The 18,014-nt window shown below is 41.4% G+C and overlaps 1 protein-coding gene across 6 annotated transcripts in view; it reads right to left on the bottom strand.

The window, feature by feature from the left end:
* Positions 1-18,014, bottom strand: part of LOC124412801 (protein sprint) — a 69,650-nt gene that overhangs the window by 30,058 nt on the left and 21,578 nt on the right. Inside the window, exon 1 of one of the 6 annotated variants that reach the window (XM_046892926.1) lies at positions 6,617-6,817. The exons of the other annotated variants lie outside the window; for them this stretch is intronic. Coding sequence (XP_046748882.1) covers positions 6,617-6,699 — 83 coding nt within the window. The 5' untranslated portion in view covers positions 6,700-6,817. Of the gene's footprint in view, positions 1-6,616; positions 6,818-18,014 lie in introns of those variants that run through there. 6 annotated transcript variants of the gene reach the window in all.

Below are 18,014 nucleotides of genomic sequence, written 5' to 3'. Positions count from 1 at the left end.
CTTTTTTTGTTTCAATTTTTTTTTAATTCTGATTCTTCACCGCGAAATGGATTAACAAAAAAAGCATGATATAGAATAAGACTTTGTTTTTCAATATTTCTTGAAAATTACTATATATTACGTAAATAACCAACTTTGCAATACCTGGTGAAAAAGAAGAGAAAATAAACTCAGACGAAATGAAGATAGAAATAATATTAATTACGCAATATGGCATTGTACAATATAGTATGTATACGATATTACAATTTCAATACCTTTACGTAATAAAATGTACGAGATTTTGATTAAAAAATAAATTTTGAATTAAATTTTTTTTTATACACACCTATATCACGTGCCCATTCCTATACTAACTCTAAACTACATAACGTCTAATTATGAAATTAGAGAAATCCGTTTAATTTTTGGCAATGTCATATACGTATATTATGTACATATAATATATACAAACTGGAATGTTTATCGTCGCCGGCTTAGATATAATCCCGAGTTCGAAAAAGGTGAGTAGGCGAGATTGTAAGTTGCGTAAGCTAGACGCAGTGGCATCAGTATAGTCTATCTCTACCAAGTAGAGGTGGGTAGGTGGTTAGATAGGTAGGTAGATAGGTAGGTAGGTAGGTAGGTACCGACTTGAACGGGTATGTTGTACGTGTAAACTTATATGGTTCACCCTAAACTCAGAAGCGGTGCACAGCTGTTGAACGCTGTTAGGTGTCAGGAGCAGCAGCAGCGTCAGCATCGCGTCTGCGATGTTTGTCCGTGGAAGCGTAGCGCCACCCGTAAAGTCCGCATCTCCGTTGTTTCAGGAATAATTTAATTAGGGGCGCGGGCGAGAGCGAGTGAAGTGCCGGGTATGTCCCGTGGGATTAATAGAAAGATCTTAGCCGCCCGTCCGACACGGTTCAGTTTAGTCAGTCGGAAGTTGCTATAGCCAGACTCTCTCTCTCTCTCTTTGTTCAAGGGGTGGTGTGATGTTGCTGAAATGTTTACCCGAAATGCAGTCGAGCTCGGAACCCCTCTGCAGCAGAAAACTCCGAGCAAACTGTCATTTTTTCCTTTCGAAATCCCGCAACTTGACTTGCTTAAGGATAATGAGACGTGAAAATTTAAGAAGCACCTCGCGGCTCGCGCAGAGTGTATTAATCATATTTCCAACTTCGGTCTACAATCTACGTCGTTAATCCAAGTCTCAAATTATGCCTCTTTGCGATGGAGAAGCTGATTTTGAGATCTGTAGCCGCCTAGCGGTGAAATGCTGTAGCTATAGGTACTTGAGACTTGAAAGAGTCTACCGAGACTTCTGATGAGCAATATTTTTCTTTTCTTTTTCTTATCTCTCTTCGACGCGTTAAATTCAATTTTTACCCGTGAATTTCGGCGGCTGAAATTTTCTCCGTTTTTCGATGGTATCTGAGAAATGTGGCTTATTTAAAAAAAAATAAATAAAACCAAAATGATCGACGTAATCCTCGTGGAGATAATTCTGATATTCCGCGAGTTGTTTGGTTGGCACGCGGGCGTTTTATCGAGATACGTGCCGGCTGAATTTTTTATATAATATTGTACCCGTATTACGAAAAAAAAAACGAAAATAAAATGTCGAAGATACAAAGTTACCAAGCTCATATCTTTCGAAGGATCGTTTCGCTGCGTATAAATATTTTGCAGGCAATGCGTGTCGTTCGTTATTTTTACGATATAATCGCCTGCGTAGGTTCACGTGCTCTTCGTGACACGGAGGTATTTTGGAATTGAGTGGAGAAATTTTTTTTTCCACAAATCAATGGAGGGACAAAGAGAAAGAGAGACGAAGATCGGCGAAAGATGAACGTTAGAATTAATAAAACGCGCTGTTAGAGAAAATTATTGCGACGTTACGGTATGACGTATCCATAATATGAAAAAAAAATAAATCCGAAGATCCAATGATGAAGAATAAAGTAATTCACAGAGAGTAAAATTGTATGGATACCGAAAGAACCGCATAGAAATAAGAAATTCTTTTTGTCGTTCCATTATTATAAATTTTTTATTTTTTTTATTTTTTTTTTTCACTTCACTAACGGGAAATCGCAACTTTTAATTAAAAAGTAACCGTCAACGTTTGAAACCTGATTGCCAGAGGGGGATTCGTATATAAAGAAAGAGCTGAAAGCTTGAGCGGAAAAAATCTCCATCAGCTACGGCGACGATTCGAGAGGGTCGGTTTTTTAATATTTCTGGTCGTTCGCGGTATTTATCAAGTGTTAGGTTATGCTGCAAGATATTCCGGGCTTATGTGTCAAGAACGAAATACGGAACGCAGGGTGATAAGAACAGTGTAAAAGAAAATAAAAGAAAAGAAAAGAAAAAAAATGAGAACTAAATTATTACTAGTTTTCTCTACGAAGAGAAAAAAATCATGAATACATAATTAATGGTGCATAAATTTATGCCTGCAGTATATCAGCTGCACGGGGGTCATTGCCACGTGTCAATCAGGCAAAATCGCCCACGCATTCTCATTCGCTAGTCTACGTCAAGCGTCTGCAGTATAGCTAGTTAGGAAAGTTTGGCATCTTTTGAGAGGCCAAAAATAAAATCGCAGCGTCAACGAACGTCGAGGAGCAGAGTTTCTCCGCAGCCCGAAGGTTAAATTCCTGAACTTTGGTTCGGACGATAATATACAGAGATTATCTGCTTTCCCCATCCTCCCTCTCTCCGATCTACTTATCTCAACGTCTGTAAGCGTGTATGCGGAAAATTTTTCGGAAAATTGATAGCATTAAGTAAGGAGACAAAAAACAAGAAGACACCTCGTTAGCGACTGTTACATTAAAGAGCGAAAGAAACACTGCAGGTAGAAGAATTGGCGCTTTGTAAAATGTAAAATCGCCGATGGTGTTTAGTAACAGAAGACCGGAATGGAACAGCACGGGGTTGCGGGTTGAGGGGAAAAAAGAAACGCGAGGAGCCAACAGACACCCTTTGGGGACTTTACTTTGGTGCAGTGTTTTCCTTGGTCGAGAATAAGCCGGGAAGAGCTGCACACCACGGCCACAGTATTGTCGTCAAAACTTATTAGAACCGACCCCTCCACTTAATAATGTTCCAAGTGTCAATATACGGTGCCTCCGGGCCTATTCTTCTCCCTGCGAAATCGCCCTTCTCACTTGTATGTATGTATCGTGTATTGTGCTGCAAAGACATGCATCCAAGGGGTTACACCCGAGTATCGTAGGAAACTGTATGCTGCCGGCCACCATAATCCCTGGATTCTACGCTCCGATCACCAAACGAGTGAATTTATCTGAATGCATATTAGCCGTTAAGCAGTATCGAGTACCAGATTTTCAGCCCACAGCCACAGTGGAGACTAATTGAACCGTAGGCCAATATAAATTCCTCGAGTTTTTGGAATACCGCAACCAACTGCACAGTGGAAAACGATATCGACCCACCTCTTCGTCAGGGGTTCGCCCACGGATTCCCGTACCTCCTTTAAAAATTTCTTCAAATTTCTACAACAATAACTAAGTCAGTTCTGTTCTTTCCGAAAGTGAAAATCCATCGTTCGATATCACTTTTCCATTCCCTACAAGTCGGAGATCAAAACGTAGTTACTGGTCGACCGGATCAGATGCGGCAGGCAGCTAGCACGAAGATATATATATATATAATACATAATATATATAGTATACGTATATATGTTTTGTAGCGAAAGTATAAGTGTGGTAAATCTTATTCCTCTGGTTCGGTTGGCGATCGCTCGCTGGGTTGTCGGTATAGGACTAATGAAATCGAAAACGGAATTTATCGGGGGAAAAATAAATTGGCCCGAACGGTATATACAGGAAGGTCTTGATAAATTGACTAATATGTTCGGGGAAAAAATGTCTCGCTATATATATATATATATATATATATATATATTTCTGGCGGAAAAAATGAATCATACTTTATTGGTTTCTCTGCGTCGGATTACCTGTCGTGTCCTTAACCCGCGTTCGTGGGATGCATCGATAAGATGTAAAATTGATAAACGGCGTTCGTGAAGTGTTTGAAGAGGTAAAAAAAAAAAAAAAACTGTGAAGATCGTTAAAGAATTAAGAGAGTGGATAGCGGATGAGCGACGATGACTCCGGACTTTCTGGTCGGCGTCAGGGCGCGCGTTACTGGGTCGAAAGGTCCTTTCTTCTGGATCCCCGAATTACGAAGATAATAATAATAAAACTAATCGATGAACGAGAACCCCTTTACGTCAAGTGTACTCTACCCCCAGGGAAAAGTGGAGGAGATGGGCGAGCGAGCGGCTCACTAACCCTGACTGCCCGACTGTTTAGGACTCGAGGGAACGGGGATGAAGGGATGAAGGGATGAAGAGAGCAAGAGAGGGAAAAGAAGGGAGAGAGAAAGACAAACTGAAGCGATAGCTACTTGTCGCTTTTGCTAGGCAAGCCTTTATGCAAAAGGCGGTGACCGCCTGCCTCGGGTTACGTCGTTGACAACCGGAGACCAACGAGAGAGCGAAAAGGTTCGTTGCACCTCCGAGCTGCTGGTTAAGATCACGCAGGAACATAGGAAGCTCGGAGGAAGTGTTTATAAGCGCGGGAACAAAGACGGCATCCGTTTGCTCGTCATTAGCCCTCTCTTGCCAAATCGTACCTTAAACACTTCTCTCAAAGGCAGACCCCAAGGGGGCTTTTAATTCCAACTGATTGCCAAATGAAATTCAGTCACATCGTTCTTACCCCTACAGTGAAAGAGGATGTCAGTCATTCAGACTGGATATTTTAGCTCGATTCGGCGGAGTAGATTTGCGAAGATTTTTCCTTCGTTCATCACTAGATATCGTACAGCTGTATCTCATATTTGAAATTTCAAACTTCCTTTGTGAGTCGCAATTTATAAATTCAAGTAGTGAGTCCCCTTAATTTCATACCTGACAAAAAACTATGGTAAATAAATTGCGCAAAAAAGTCGACCTGAATCGAGCAATATCGGATTTAACTGTCTTTACTGTCGGCGATTAAATTACCACTATATAATATGGATTGCGCAATTCCTGATGACCCATAATTTTCACCGGTTGAGAAACTGCAGATAAGCTATCACTTATTTATTATACATTATAAATACATGTGTATATATGTATATATGCATAATTGGCCTTATCTAAGTGATAAGAAATGAAAAATTATATCGGAAAAAGAAAATATATTCCCTAACGTTGGCTTGGGTGTAATTTTGGTAGTTAAATAATTGAAAGAAAGTGTTCTGCACCTTGATTGTTTACTGTAATATCAATAAAAACTTTCTGATCACCTGTACAAAATAAATTACCTCAATTTACGAATAAAAACAAAAAGATAAACTACAGAATCCTGTAACAGTTGACCAGAGAATCAGCAATTAATTTAATTAATTCACATTTATCATAAAATTCAAAGATTATATTTCTATTCGAATTGAAAAATTTTGCAATGAAACTGTGTGCAATAATCACGTTACGGATAAACAATGTGAAGAATCTGCTCAAAGTCTGCCCACCTAATATAGAGGTACGTATATATAGACGTAGGACAAGGTGCAACCTAACCTTGAGCGAGGGTAACTGGATTTCGATAAAATCACGACTCCTCGAGAAGGAGCAGCGAGCGAGGAGCGATTCCTCGGTAGAGGAATGAATTTATTCAAGAGCACGAATTTCCTTTTCTTACCGTATATAAAATCGGGAAAGAAAAGAAGGAGAGAAATTTCCATTCCCTGTACAGAGCGAAATTTTAGGGGGATGAGGATTCGCTGCAGCTTTCTTGAGCGATTTTAATAATCCGTAAGCGAGATCGAGCACCAATTTAAACCTTAAATATAATTCGAACGAATTTTGAATGCAAAATCTGTCCCATCTCTCCGGCCCTTCCCTTTATTTTTTTCTCTTCCTTTTTTACACTCCCTATTCCTCGGTCTCGTCTCCCGCTCTTCAACTCTTGAAAACGCATTCCGCATTTCAGTCGACCTTTTTCCCATCGCTTCTCGTTGGCGAAAACTCGGGCGAAAATTAATTGACCGAATTAAACTGGATGCCAATTAGAGTTGCGGGTATTAATTAACCGTTAAGATTAATCTACCACATGATATACGCCCCCAAATTTGTTGGTGTCGAATGTTACCCGCGAGACAATTTTCAAAGTACGTATCCACACTACACTATATAACTTTTACCCTCCCAAGATTTTTTAAAATCAGCCTTTAACTGCAACCTATTCTGATACGTGCAAAATAATCGCGTTCCATGAGAACAAACCGCAATTAATTAAACGCTATACGTGTACCGAGAAAAAAAAAGAAAAAAAAAAAAAAAAAAAACTAACAATGCTGGTGCAGCTACTAAAGTGGCCGTGAACAATCCAAGGAATCGAGATAACATGTGCGATCTGCACAATGCGAATGCGGGCGCGCAAAAAGGCGCAGGACAATGCAATTCCTCTAACCATACATTGGAGTCGGGATGAACTTTACGAGGACTGGATAAGTCCGGTAGGGTAGCCGTACGTTTCGCCATTAAGAATAACGATCAACCGTTTAAAAGTGTGGTTTGGATACTGGCGAGAAGGAATGGCGATGACTGACTTACCTGATGATGTGCTGATTCGTGGATTGGAGTAAAATCGTCGTGTACTTGGTGATCAACATTTTGCTTCGACACTTTGTTCGCATGAAAAGGTGAAGGGAAGGAGCTGAAGAGAGAAAGGATTTGCACTTGGCACTTCAACTTTAACTTCAACTTCAACTTCCACACTTCCACTAGACACCGTTAGTTTTGTTACACCTTTTTGAGGACTATCACGGGGGTTGGGAGTTAGTACGATGATTCACCAAGAGAACGTAACTGGATATGGTGAAGGTACACGGTGCTATACCCGTTGCGCATAAATCGTAGATTACATATGCAGCTGGAGCAGAAGCGGCAGCGTCGTCGTGTCTTCGAGTAGGCAAAACTGTGCAAATAGAGAAGCAGCGCTCGGCGCGGTTCTGAAATTCTTCGGTTTATATTTAGCGTTCATTTTCAGATGTTTTCAAGATAAAAACACTCGACTCTGAGCCAGCGATATTCCGGCGAGCATATAACGACGCGCGAATTCTCTACGCTTTTCATTTCATCCCTTAATATTGCGTAACGTATCGATGATTTTTTTAGCGTCCCTGACGTCTTTGCGTTAATATAGTTCGTCTGCGGTGTATATATATGTACATATATATAAATAATATATTAACACCAACACGAAGCCAGATTGAACTTTCGATTTTGCAAAATCGTCTCAAGGAGAAAGTTTACACCGAATCTGGAGAGGATTTTACAAGCTTTTAGCGTGACAAACGGTTATGGGGAGAAGAGGAAGGGTCGACGACGTTCGCGTCTCTCTTTATAAGAAGATTAAACTGTATCGTAATTCGTGACTGTCGCCAAGCTGTCGTTGTTTATTATCAGCGTCATCGCTTGCTAAATAAGTTTTTTTTTTTTCTTTACACTTATTTTATTTTTCATTTACTCGCCTCTACCGTGTCGCGTACACGTTTTGTTTCACACTGACACTACAACACCCAACAATTGTACGAATTATTTATCTGCAGCAGGAATGCATTGACCATTAACGCTCAGTTAATACTATACGACACGTCGTTTGCGGATCGATGAAATTCTCAAGCAGTTTCATCACTCCTATAGCATTGAATCACCACAGGGACACACTTCGTTTGTCACTGCAACAAGTAAACTTGATATACGTCTATATAATGTCACAAGTTAAATTACGCTTATTTATACACACATACACGTGACCGCAGTTCTTATCGTACTTTATCTTGTTTTCTGATCGCAGAAAGTGCGATTCCAGCGTTTCCGCTGTATCACTGCACACTGCTGGCATAAATCGCGAAATATTTATAATATCGGTTTACTTTCGCTAAATCTCGGTCGGTATTAATAACTCGTTGAAATACTCCTGCTAAACTGGCGCGTTCAGCTAATTTTATACGAGGGTCTGTACAAATCGGCAGACATCACAAAGTCGGTGGCGAAAAACTTTTCGAGTTGTGAAAAAGAATTTCCCTTCTATCACCTCATTTCCCCAGCGAACACTCGAAACATTCCTCGACGTTTTCCAACGCAGGTTTACCTTGTCTATTGACAGCACTCGCGTTATTGCATTCCAAGGGATGTAAATTGAGCCGTTACTGCAGTAACCGATAATCGTTTTCTCAAACTCTCGATTTTTTCTACACCAAAATTATTTTCACAGATTCGTAATATCCTTCGACGGGGTCGGCGTCCTTCTCCGGGATTCGAGCCAGCTACACCGATGTAAAACCGAGATGTTTTTATCGTTGGAAAGATTTCCAGTGAAAAATCGAAAACTTTGCCAATAATCGCGATTAGGCCCAGCAACGGTTTCGATCAGATCCCCAGCTCTCGCATATATTTATAGATATTTATAGATACCTACTCGCGCGAGACAAAGCAATTCGAATGTCTTGCTCGCTGAACGGTCGCGAATGAACTGGCTCCTTACACATTATAATGCCACGAGAGCCAGGACTCTAGACGCACCAACGCGTCTTATACTCGGCGATATTTCGCGATATTGCAGGCCAGAAGCTCGGAGGTATCGTCTCGAAAATGCTCCGTCGGTGATAAATTTTCTTTACCCGATACGGAAAGTGATCATCCACGATCTTTCTAATCTTCCGAATTCGTGGCGCGTTATAGATTCGCGATATGATTTATTTTTGGCCTTAATTAGCGTGGGACTGAGGAATTCATTACCTGTCTATGTATATATATATATACATTATATACAAATAGATTTAAAATATCTGTGTCAATCGTTTTTGACGCAGAAAATCTTCTCAGATTAAACATTTTTTTTTTTTTATACAACATTATTGACGGTACGCAGAAGATCGGTTGCTAATTTAATGTATATCTATTTAAACGTTTACAAAGCAGATTCTTGTCTATGAACACGTCAAAGGCCTACGCCACGTGATTATATCCCCTCATTTTTGTCTACTTGTACAAACCGCTTGAGTGTAAACAAGATTGGAAAGAAAAATTTATTATTCTTAGCCAGACGGTGATTCGTACAGTAACATTTTCCGATCGAAAATTCTCCGAGTGAACTTTTTGATCCGAGAATATCGTTACTGCGTGAGAATAATTCCTCCTATACAGCAGCGTTACATCAGGCATTGTTGATCGTTATGAGTTCTGATTGAAGTTTATTTACGCTGCATGGCCTCGCTGCGGGTTGAATAAATTTATGCCTACACCGTATAGGCGACGATATTTACCGTAGACTATTGCCACATTATGTCGTACTCAATAAGAAAAGCACTGCGTGGCAAATAAAGGAAAAAAATAATATAAATAATATAAATAATAGAAGGAATGCAGTATCAAGGAAACAAGCGTGACTTTTTCTCTGATAAAATTTAATGCTATATTCTGTGATAAATCGCGAGAGAATTATCAGTATGAAATAATAAGCGTAGGTCGGAAAGTAAGCGCGGAGGAACGGAAGGGGGGAGGGGGGGGGGGGGATTATTTGTTTGCTCATATTCTAAATGGCGTAACGAATTTTCCTTTTTGGTATATAGCGAGGTCCAAAAACCTACGCTCAGCCTCGCACTTCCCGCATCACGTTTAAAAATAACAAAAAATTCAATACTTCAAATGCAAATGAAATACAGGCGAATTTTTTTTTTTTTTTCTCTCTCTTTTCCTTCTCTCTTTCTTTCGATCAGCCTGTAGATTCGTCGAATTCGTGGGCGACGCGGATGAAGTATGACAGGAAAAATATTGGTTGTGTACAAGGTGAAACGAACATTTCTCGAAAATGGGTTGCGGTGAAAATGGTAAACCGCTATCGCGCTACGAGAGATTAAAAATTTACACCAAGACGTAGCGAAGTCCACCTGATGCTCACGGACGCGAGTTATGCAGATGCCCTCGAAATTTCCTTCCCTGTGGGAATCGCGGTTATTTATCATGGCTTCCTTGCTTTTTTTTTTTTTTTTTTTTTTGATTTCTTCAAAGCTCGTACGTACGAAGGGGATGTAAATATTTTTAGCGGCATTCGGGACAGCCAATTTATTGAAATTGGAACAGAAAAACAAGGTAAGAAAGTGGGGGGATGGAAGGACATCAATGCACGGAAAAACCTCTCTAGTACGAAGACAGAGAGAGAAAGAGAGAGAGCCCCAAAGACAAGAAAAAATAGTTTACATTACAGACTTCCAAAATTGGAATGGTATGATAGAAAGAAAAGAGAGAGAGAGAGAAAAAAACCTCTCCTAGAATACCTCTGAAACTGCACTCGCTCCCTTTCCACCCGTATCCAAGCAAGCGAGCAAGCTACAAAGCTGTTTTCAACCCTAGCTCCGTCAAAGTTACGAGGTCGTAATTCAACCCAGGATACATAATTTTGTGTAATAGTCTGGTTCAATTAAGTGGAAACGGACAGTTGAAGGAAAGGAGACGTTAAACGGCCGCGTCAACTTAACGATCAGAAAAAAAAACCACGATATGTGTGTATATATATATATGTATGTATATGTATATATATATATATATATATATATATATTCTTTTCAAGCGTATGATGCGTGTAAAAATATAAAAAAGTTTGAATTTACGATCAGTTTTGCGGGTTGAAAGTCTGTGCAGAAAATTCGATGGGGTGAAAAGGGCTTCGGTAAACAGTGTAAAAAAAAATCTCAGAGAAACTCTCTGTGTTCCGGTAAAAGAGGTATAAGCTATTCAATGCGCAGGACGTAATTTCGCAGGTAATGTCTACCATGCGCTGCGCTTCGGATGTTACGGTATAGGTGTAGAAAGTTAATTGGGGACTGGAGATAACCGTGAGGAATGAAAAAATAAAAAGAGGCAAAAAACAAGCAAACAACAACAAAAAAACCACAGGCTGCACGTTAATGTCAGCTGCACTTACTTGCACGCTTGTACTACAAGCGTAAACCGATAATACGAAGCGTTATTAAAGTTTCCATAGCCACCCGTGACGCTTTCAAAGTAATGCGAATTCGTGCCAACTGCTGCGGAATCGCACGTGTGAATTCTGGACGAAAATGCTCGCCATGCTCATCCCGTATGCCATGGAAAGAAAAACGAACGACGGACGGCTCGCGTGTAATCACGTTCTTCGGAACAAATTATTAAAATCCTTTCTGACACCGGCCTTCACTGCATCAGCAGCAGACAACCTGTTACATCTGCCTTCGAAATTTCGAGGTTATAAATCATCACGGGCTACCTACTTTAATTTTGTATCCATTCTAGATGGAGGCTCAGTCAAGAAGCTTCCCAACTTCATTGCCATAACGGATGTTCAAGACTGCGGTTTCCAAGTTTCAGCGATACTCCACGGTGGTCAGAGTAAATGGATGAGCACGAATGAAAAACTGGTCTCATTAGGAATATCGAGGTCATTCCATTTCGTTAGTTGAAATGACGATCATTCTACACTAAAATCCTAATACATATCTGTGTTCCACATAGTTACAGGTGGTAAGTACATAAAGTGCTTCAGAAGACTGTAGGTAACGAAGGTTAGAAATGAGCCTTACGAGAGCGTCGAACACGGTAAGGAAAATCTAGAAAGAACCAGGAGGTAGTCCAGCCGAAGATACGGACGTCGTCGATGGTGGTGCAGGTAGGCGAAGATCGTTGCGCAGGTTGCAGGCATAATCATTTACGGTTGTCCCGATGCTCCATCGACGGTTGCAGACGGTCAGGTCCGTAGGGAGGAAAGGAAAGGAAAGGAAAGGAAAGGAGAGGGAGAGAAGGAATGGACCGGGAGAGTGAAGGTCAACCTGACTGGTCAATGGCTCTCAGAAATAGCAAACGCGATGCGACGCGGGATACACACTCTGTGCCTTCTTTGTTCTCTAATTACCATGAGAAGCTATTAAGCGGTTCGCCGATACCCCAGCGAAGTTGCACTCGATTACCGTCTTCCGGCCGGCGTTAAAAGTCTGTTCCATCTGCACAGGTACTGAAATACTATGCATAGGTGGGCACACTTACGTATGATTTCGGATTTGAATGTCTGTTCTCAGCCTTCTCAGTCTTTTCTCGTTGTCAGCCCCAGAGTTGCCGATCACCTCGATACCCCGGAGCTTTGTTTAACTTAGTTTCTTTATTCCCCCCCCCCCCCCCTCCCTAAACGTTGCTCGACGCTTAGCAAGATGGTGTTCGCAGAAGTTCGCGGCAATGCACGTCGAAGAGTTTCTCATATTTCCCCGGAGTCTGTTCTCGTACCTAGACATACTCTTTTCGTCATAACACCCGGAATCTGTGTGCTATATATGCTATATACCAGCAGTATGGTATGTGCATACAATGCGTAGAGTTGCCTTGCGTTGAAAGACGGTATTACGAATGAATTATCGTCACCGCGTCGTCATGGTTGAAGTTGATTTTCAAACGGTCGACTTCTTCGGAAGACAATGAGGGAGTACTAATTATTACGACGTGTTTATGCAATAAGAAGGCAGAAGAACAAAGGAAAAATCAAGTGTTGCTGCCCTGAATTGCTCAGGCCTTGTTTGCTAAACATCGGAATTTTTTCATGTATTTCGACCCGGCAGTTTTGTTAATATAATAATTTCCGTGCACGCTGACAACAAGATACAACGCGTCTGGAAGTTGTTTGCTAAAGGAAGAAAAAAAAATTTTTCGAAAGAAAATACAATAAAATGCAAAGTGGACGAAGCAGTCTCTCTCTTTTTAAGGCTTCTCGCGTAAGTTCTTGAAGCCACTGCACGCATGCAGCACAGCGTGACGACAATGCGGAATAGATGAAATTGAAGACCTCGAAATGCAGTTGAACAAATAGTCTCACCGGGACCACGAAAGCGCGCAAGAAATAAAGAGAGTGAGAAACAGACAGCGGAAAGACTGAGAAAAACTCTGTTGGTTGTTTTATACTCTCCGCAAAATTTACGACGGCAGGTAAATCATATCTTAAGTCTGCTGCCGCGGTGCGTAATGTACGTACATTTTTTTGTTTTCTTTCTCTCATAAACGAGTCTAATGTACCATACAATCTTGTACGCATTTCTACCAACTGCAATGTTCTCACGGGGTAGTGAAAAGAAGCGGATTCGAGGAAATAATTTGACGAATGTAAGAGTAAGGAGAGAGAGAGAGAGAGAGAGAGAGAGAGAGAGAGAGAGAAAAAAGAAAATTTTAAAATATATAACAAGTTCCGCTATTGAGAATGATCAGAGCTCAAGTGCCTTGAGAAGAGAACCTGCATCTGGAACTCCGAGGAGATGACGGTGGTTAAAATTAGCCACAATAAACGTTGGAAGCGTGACGGTGGATTCGGATGTTACGAAAATTCAAAAGCAAAGTTAAATTATACCTGGAGATATCTAACCCGTTGTATCGTACGGACGATTCTTTACACACTGATTGGCGCGTGGATTCTTCAAATGACTCGGATATCGTACTCCGGCATTAAAAACCAGGGCGGGAATTTTTAGTCTCGACAAATCTTAGTTAGCTATGCGGTAGCGCCGCATTGAAACCGCACCTGTCACCCAGCACACTCGAATCGACTGCCTAATTGAAATCGTAAAATCAGATCTAGCCTGTGATCAGAATGAAAGGTCAGTGGACTAGTAATTAAAAGCCAAAAATATTAACTGAATCTAATTTTTCACTCGATAGAACAATTTTCTTTGTTTTTCTTTTTTTTTTTCTTTAGCTTCTATTCACTATTTCGTAGAACCAAAAATGACACTTCTTATCGGAAATACTTGATCATGGACACATTACGCAGGGTAAATTGAAGAAATACTTTCTCCGTGTGTGTACAGCAGGTATTTCTATCGCTTCGATAAAAATTTAGCTGTGAGAAAATACGTCAGAGCATAGGCGGCAGCCAGCCGGTAGCGGGACGGTATTTACGAGTGTTTCATCATACAGAGGCGTTCCTTTCAATCTTCCCTTTCTCTTCCATCTCATTCATACATCGCATTGGCGAGAAACCGGGTGAGCAATAAAATTTCTATCTTTCATTTTTCGCTCCATAAGATGATAACAATGCCTCGAGTCTCTTGGACGTCACCGTGCAGTCCTCATGGCCCTGTACGTTCATACGGAGGGGCGACAGTCACGGTACATGAGATGAGAGGAGAGGAGAGGAGAGGAGAGGAGAGGAGAGGGACCCCTTTTAATGTGCAGTAGTACAGTGCGTTTAGCAGTTTTAACCGTGGCCCGAGGCCATATCCAGGACGACGAGGACGAGGACGAGGACGAGGACGAGGACGATGCGAGCAAGTGAAGCACATCGCGACGTGGGGTGTCCCTAAGCCTTTTAAGGGCCACACCGCGGTGTCGCCCTCGCGCCCATTGTCACCGGCAACAATGCCGCCACTTCATATTTCGAGTGAAAAAGAAGCAATAGAAGAGAGAGTGAGAGAGTGAGAGAGAGAGAGAAGAAAGCTGATAGTGAGAGAAAAAAGGAAGATTGGATAAAAAATGCAGGAAACGAAAGCCCTTTTGTGTACTGAAAACGGAAAATCGATTCTCTGCTCTTGTGTAACGTAGCTGCTGCAGAAGCAGCAACAACAGACAGTCCCATGCATCGCTCGCTTCGGGAAATCGCGATTTCCGAGACGAAGGTAGACGATCAAACGCGCCAGTTTCCGCTTACTTCGATATTTCTTTCATTCACCCCGATAAGACCGGAATATATTTGAAAAACGTCGACGACGATGAAAGCGACGAGAATAAAAAATAAAGGTAAAAAAAAAAAATATATTGCACGGCTCTTGAGTTTCAAACGCAAAAAGAAGCTTGCGCGGCTTATCCCCGTCGCGTCGCCGGATGTCATTTGTCTTCAAATTACCGTACATAAAACTTGCGCATTGCATTTAAGATATAAAGTATGTTCATACATCAGAGGGTATCCAGAAACGAAATTTGTTTCTTTTTTTCCCCACAAAACTCAAAAGTTTACATCAGTATAGAAAATAGGGGAAAAATTTTCACTACCCAGTTACGTAGGTCAGATTTTATCATAGGTACATAAGTACTGCGAATCGGTTATGGTTTCCCCTTGAAAATACATGTTGAAAACTGTTTTCGATGTATGAAAAAATCATCGTGTCACAAAATATTTGCACCATTATACTTTGACAAACGTGTCACTGCGTAGCAGAGACTTGAGAATTTAATCTTCAACTACAGTCACTGTATACATTTACGATCAATGTTTTGTATCACCGAGTATAGATTTATGTAAAATGGAATTAAAAAAATAAAAAAGAATAAGAAAAAATGGTATTTTCAAACATTTTTATGACGACGACGACATTTCTGAAAATTTCTTTCAACTTCAAACCAACTCGGGACAACTTGCGCCTGATTTTTTGCGAAAGAAACTGGATATGAATGTTTCATATTCTACCTGTTCGGATGATCGCCGACGTTGATGAAATTCTGTTTGGGCTCGATAAACTGCACAATAATATTGCAAAACACTAGCATCTCTTGAATTGAACTGTCAGAAGACACGGAGAAGAGCTGCGGCGACGAAAAGAAAGTCCGATGGATTCGATACTGAGAATTGGTGGTACGCCTCGATCTGGCCGGACAGTGTCTCGGGTTGAAGTGCACTTCTCTAAGTGTACCGAGGGTACGGTGTACAGCATACCTAGGTACACGCCGTTCGTTCTAACATTAGACAATAACCGAAATAGACACCATAAGTTGCAAATCGAAGAGCAAAAGACGCGGGCGCTCCCCGGCTGTCGATTGGATGCCTGCCAAAATGGTCGAATAAACTAGACGAGAGAAAGAGAGAGAAAGAGAGAGAAAGAGAGAGAAAGAGAGAAAGAGCCCATCGACACAGCATTCACACGGATCTCTGCTCCTCCTCCTACTCTGCAACCGACGCATGCAGCTCGGCTCATTACGGAGTAATCAGCGATCTTCGCTGCAGTCCGGCATAGCTCGCGTTATCGAACGGATCGTCTGGCCACGACCTATTCCAACACACTCGGGTTACTGTCTCATATAGTGTGCAGTGCGAACGAGTGCAGTAAAGTATCAGAGCTCGAGATGCTGCAAGATTCGCGATGCGAAATGGCGTCTGAGAAACGTGGAGCGTAATTTACACGGCGAAAGTAACGTAAGCGATCCTGATCATGCGATCTTTTCTTATAAATAACTTACGAAATATAACAAGTTTCGATGTAAGTAAAGTTATGCCCGGTTGTAGCTGTTTCCATCATTTCCCATAACAATAAAACACGGCTTAATATCGTACCATTAAGAATCCAAATTCGTACACACGAATCGCGATGTAAATCTGATATCTTTGCTACAATGTCCCTTCAATATTGGCTCCGCGATTTTTTGAATTTCTAAAGAATCGGTTAAGTTTTGAGCTGATATTAACCGAGTCTTTCGATTCCGGCATCGCGCGTTTGCAGTGACTTTATTGTTTCAGCCCTTCTGCGTGCGATAAATAATTGAAGACATACGCACGGTGGGAACAAAAGGCTGTAAGCTGCGGAGATATCCTGGTACCTACACCCCTAGGTCGCGGGTACGGATGGAGGGAGTGAATTTCTTCCGTGCCCTCGAGCACTTGGTTCTCGGTCGCCTCCGCTCCCCAAGCCTGACGTCGTTCGGTCGTTCACCGACCATCCACCACCACCACCCCCTGTCTGCTGCGCGCTCGTCCGCATCACTGACTTTTCATTTAACTCAATATTCGATTTTGATTTATGGGACGCACTTGTCGGCTTCCGTACCCAACCACCCCCGACCCCAGATACTTCACTGATATCTGCTGGTGGAATTTCTCGGGAATCCAGTTTCGAGGGTTGGTTTTGACCGCAGTTTCAGGTACGCTTTCTCAAATTTACGTTTACATGGGTCGGAGGTCCAATATCGACGAGATACTTCGTCATTATTGCTGGTGCGTTTAGATTTCTCACGGAATCGAAATCAGGTGGAAATACCTAAGTAATAACCGAAGGATATTTAACGAATTATATATCGTCAAATTGTCGCATCGTAATAGTTTCACGTTTTTCGGTTACTTTCAGGGTGAAGATCGTTGGATACGATGAAAATGAAAACTTTTAACAGTTGTTAAATTTTGATGATTATTTTTAGTATAATGTTTCGTTCAAACACTCGACAAGTTCCAGTAACTCAAAATATACGCCCTTTTGGCATTAGTAACGGGATGTATTTCCCAAAACGTAATCTACCAGAAGTAACAATATGCAGGCAGATAGAAACGCCGTGAGTTTTGAGGGCGGCTTTTTCCTTGTATATACTACGACGACCAACTTTGAGTGAGAGGAGGAAAAAAAAAAGTAAATACAAGGTGGCCGACGGCGATGGGTGACTGCGGGAAAAGATGAACACGTCGGGGGTTGTATAGTATATACACAAAATATTGGATTGACACACACGTCACTCAGCTTGATTGCTTCGGTGGCATATTCCTATTTACTTTTCAATGAATAATTTCAGGATGAAGTGTGATTTTTTTTCCTCCTCCTCCTCCTCCTCCTCCTCCACCTTTCATTTGCTTTCTTTTCAGACCGTAGTAGCCCAGCAACGCTTGCAGTGACTATCGAATAGACGGATAAGAAGAGAAAAAATTGCTTGCGCTACTGCAAAAAAAAAAAAAAAAAAAAAAAAAAACGCAGAAAATATAATAACGCAACGCTTTATCGATGCAGAAATTCTGTCCATTTTGCATCTGTCGCGACGTTGTTTGCTTACTACGGCGTGAAGCTCGAGGATTGTTCGCTGAAGCTATTTATAGAGAAAGAGAGAGAGGGAGGAAAGAAAGAGCGGAATGTAGTTTTGAATATTTTTATGCGAAAAAATGGAAATTTCCGGCTTCATCATCGGCGACGCGGGTATCTTTGTGCGGCGTGCAAAAAAGGGGGGAGAAAATTTCTTGACGCGCAGATCT

Source organism: Diprion similis, chromosome 12 (genome assembly GCF_021155765.1).
Source record: "Diprion similis isolate iyDipSimi1 chromosome 12, iyDipSimi1.1, whole genome shotgun sequence".
NCBI classification, from domain to species: Eukaryota; Metazoa; Arthropoda; class Insecta; order Hymenoptera; family Diprionidae; genus Diprion; species Diprion similis.
The sequence above is the reverse complement of the archived record's forward strand: the minus strand, read 5'-3'. Positions and strand labels throughout refer to the sequence as shown.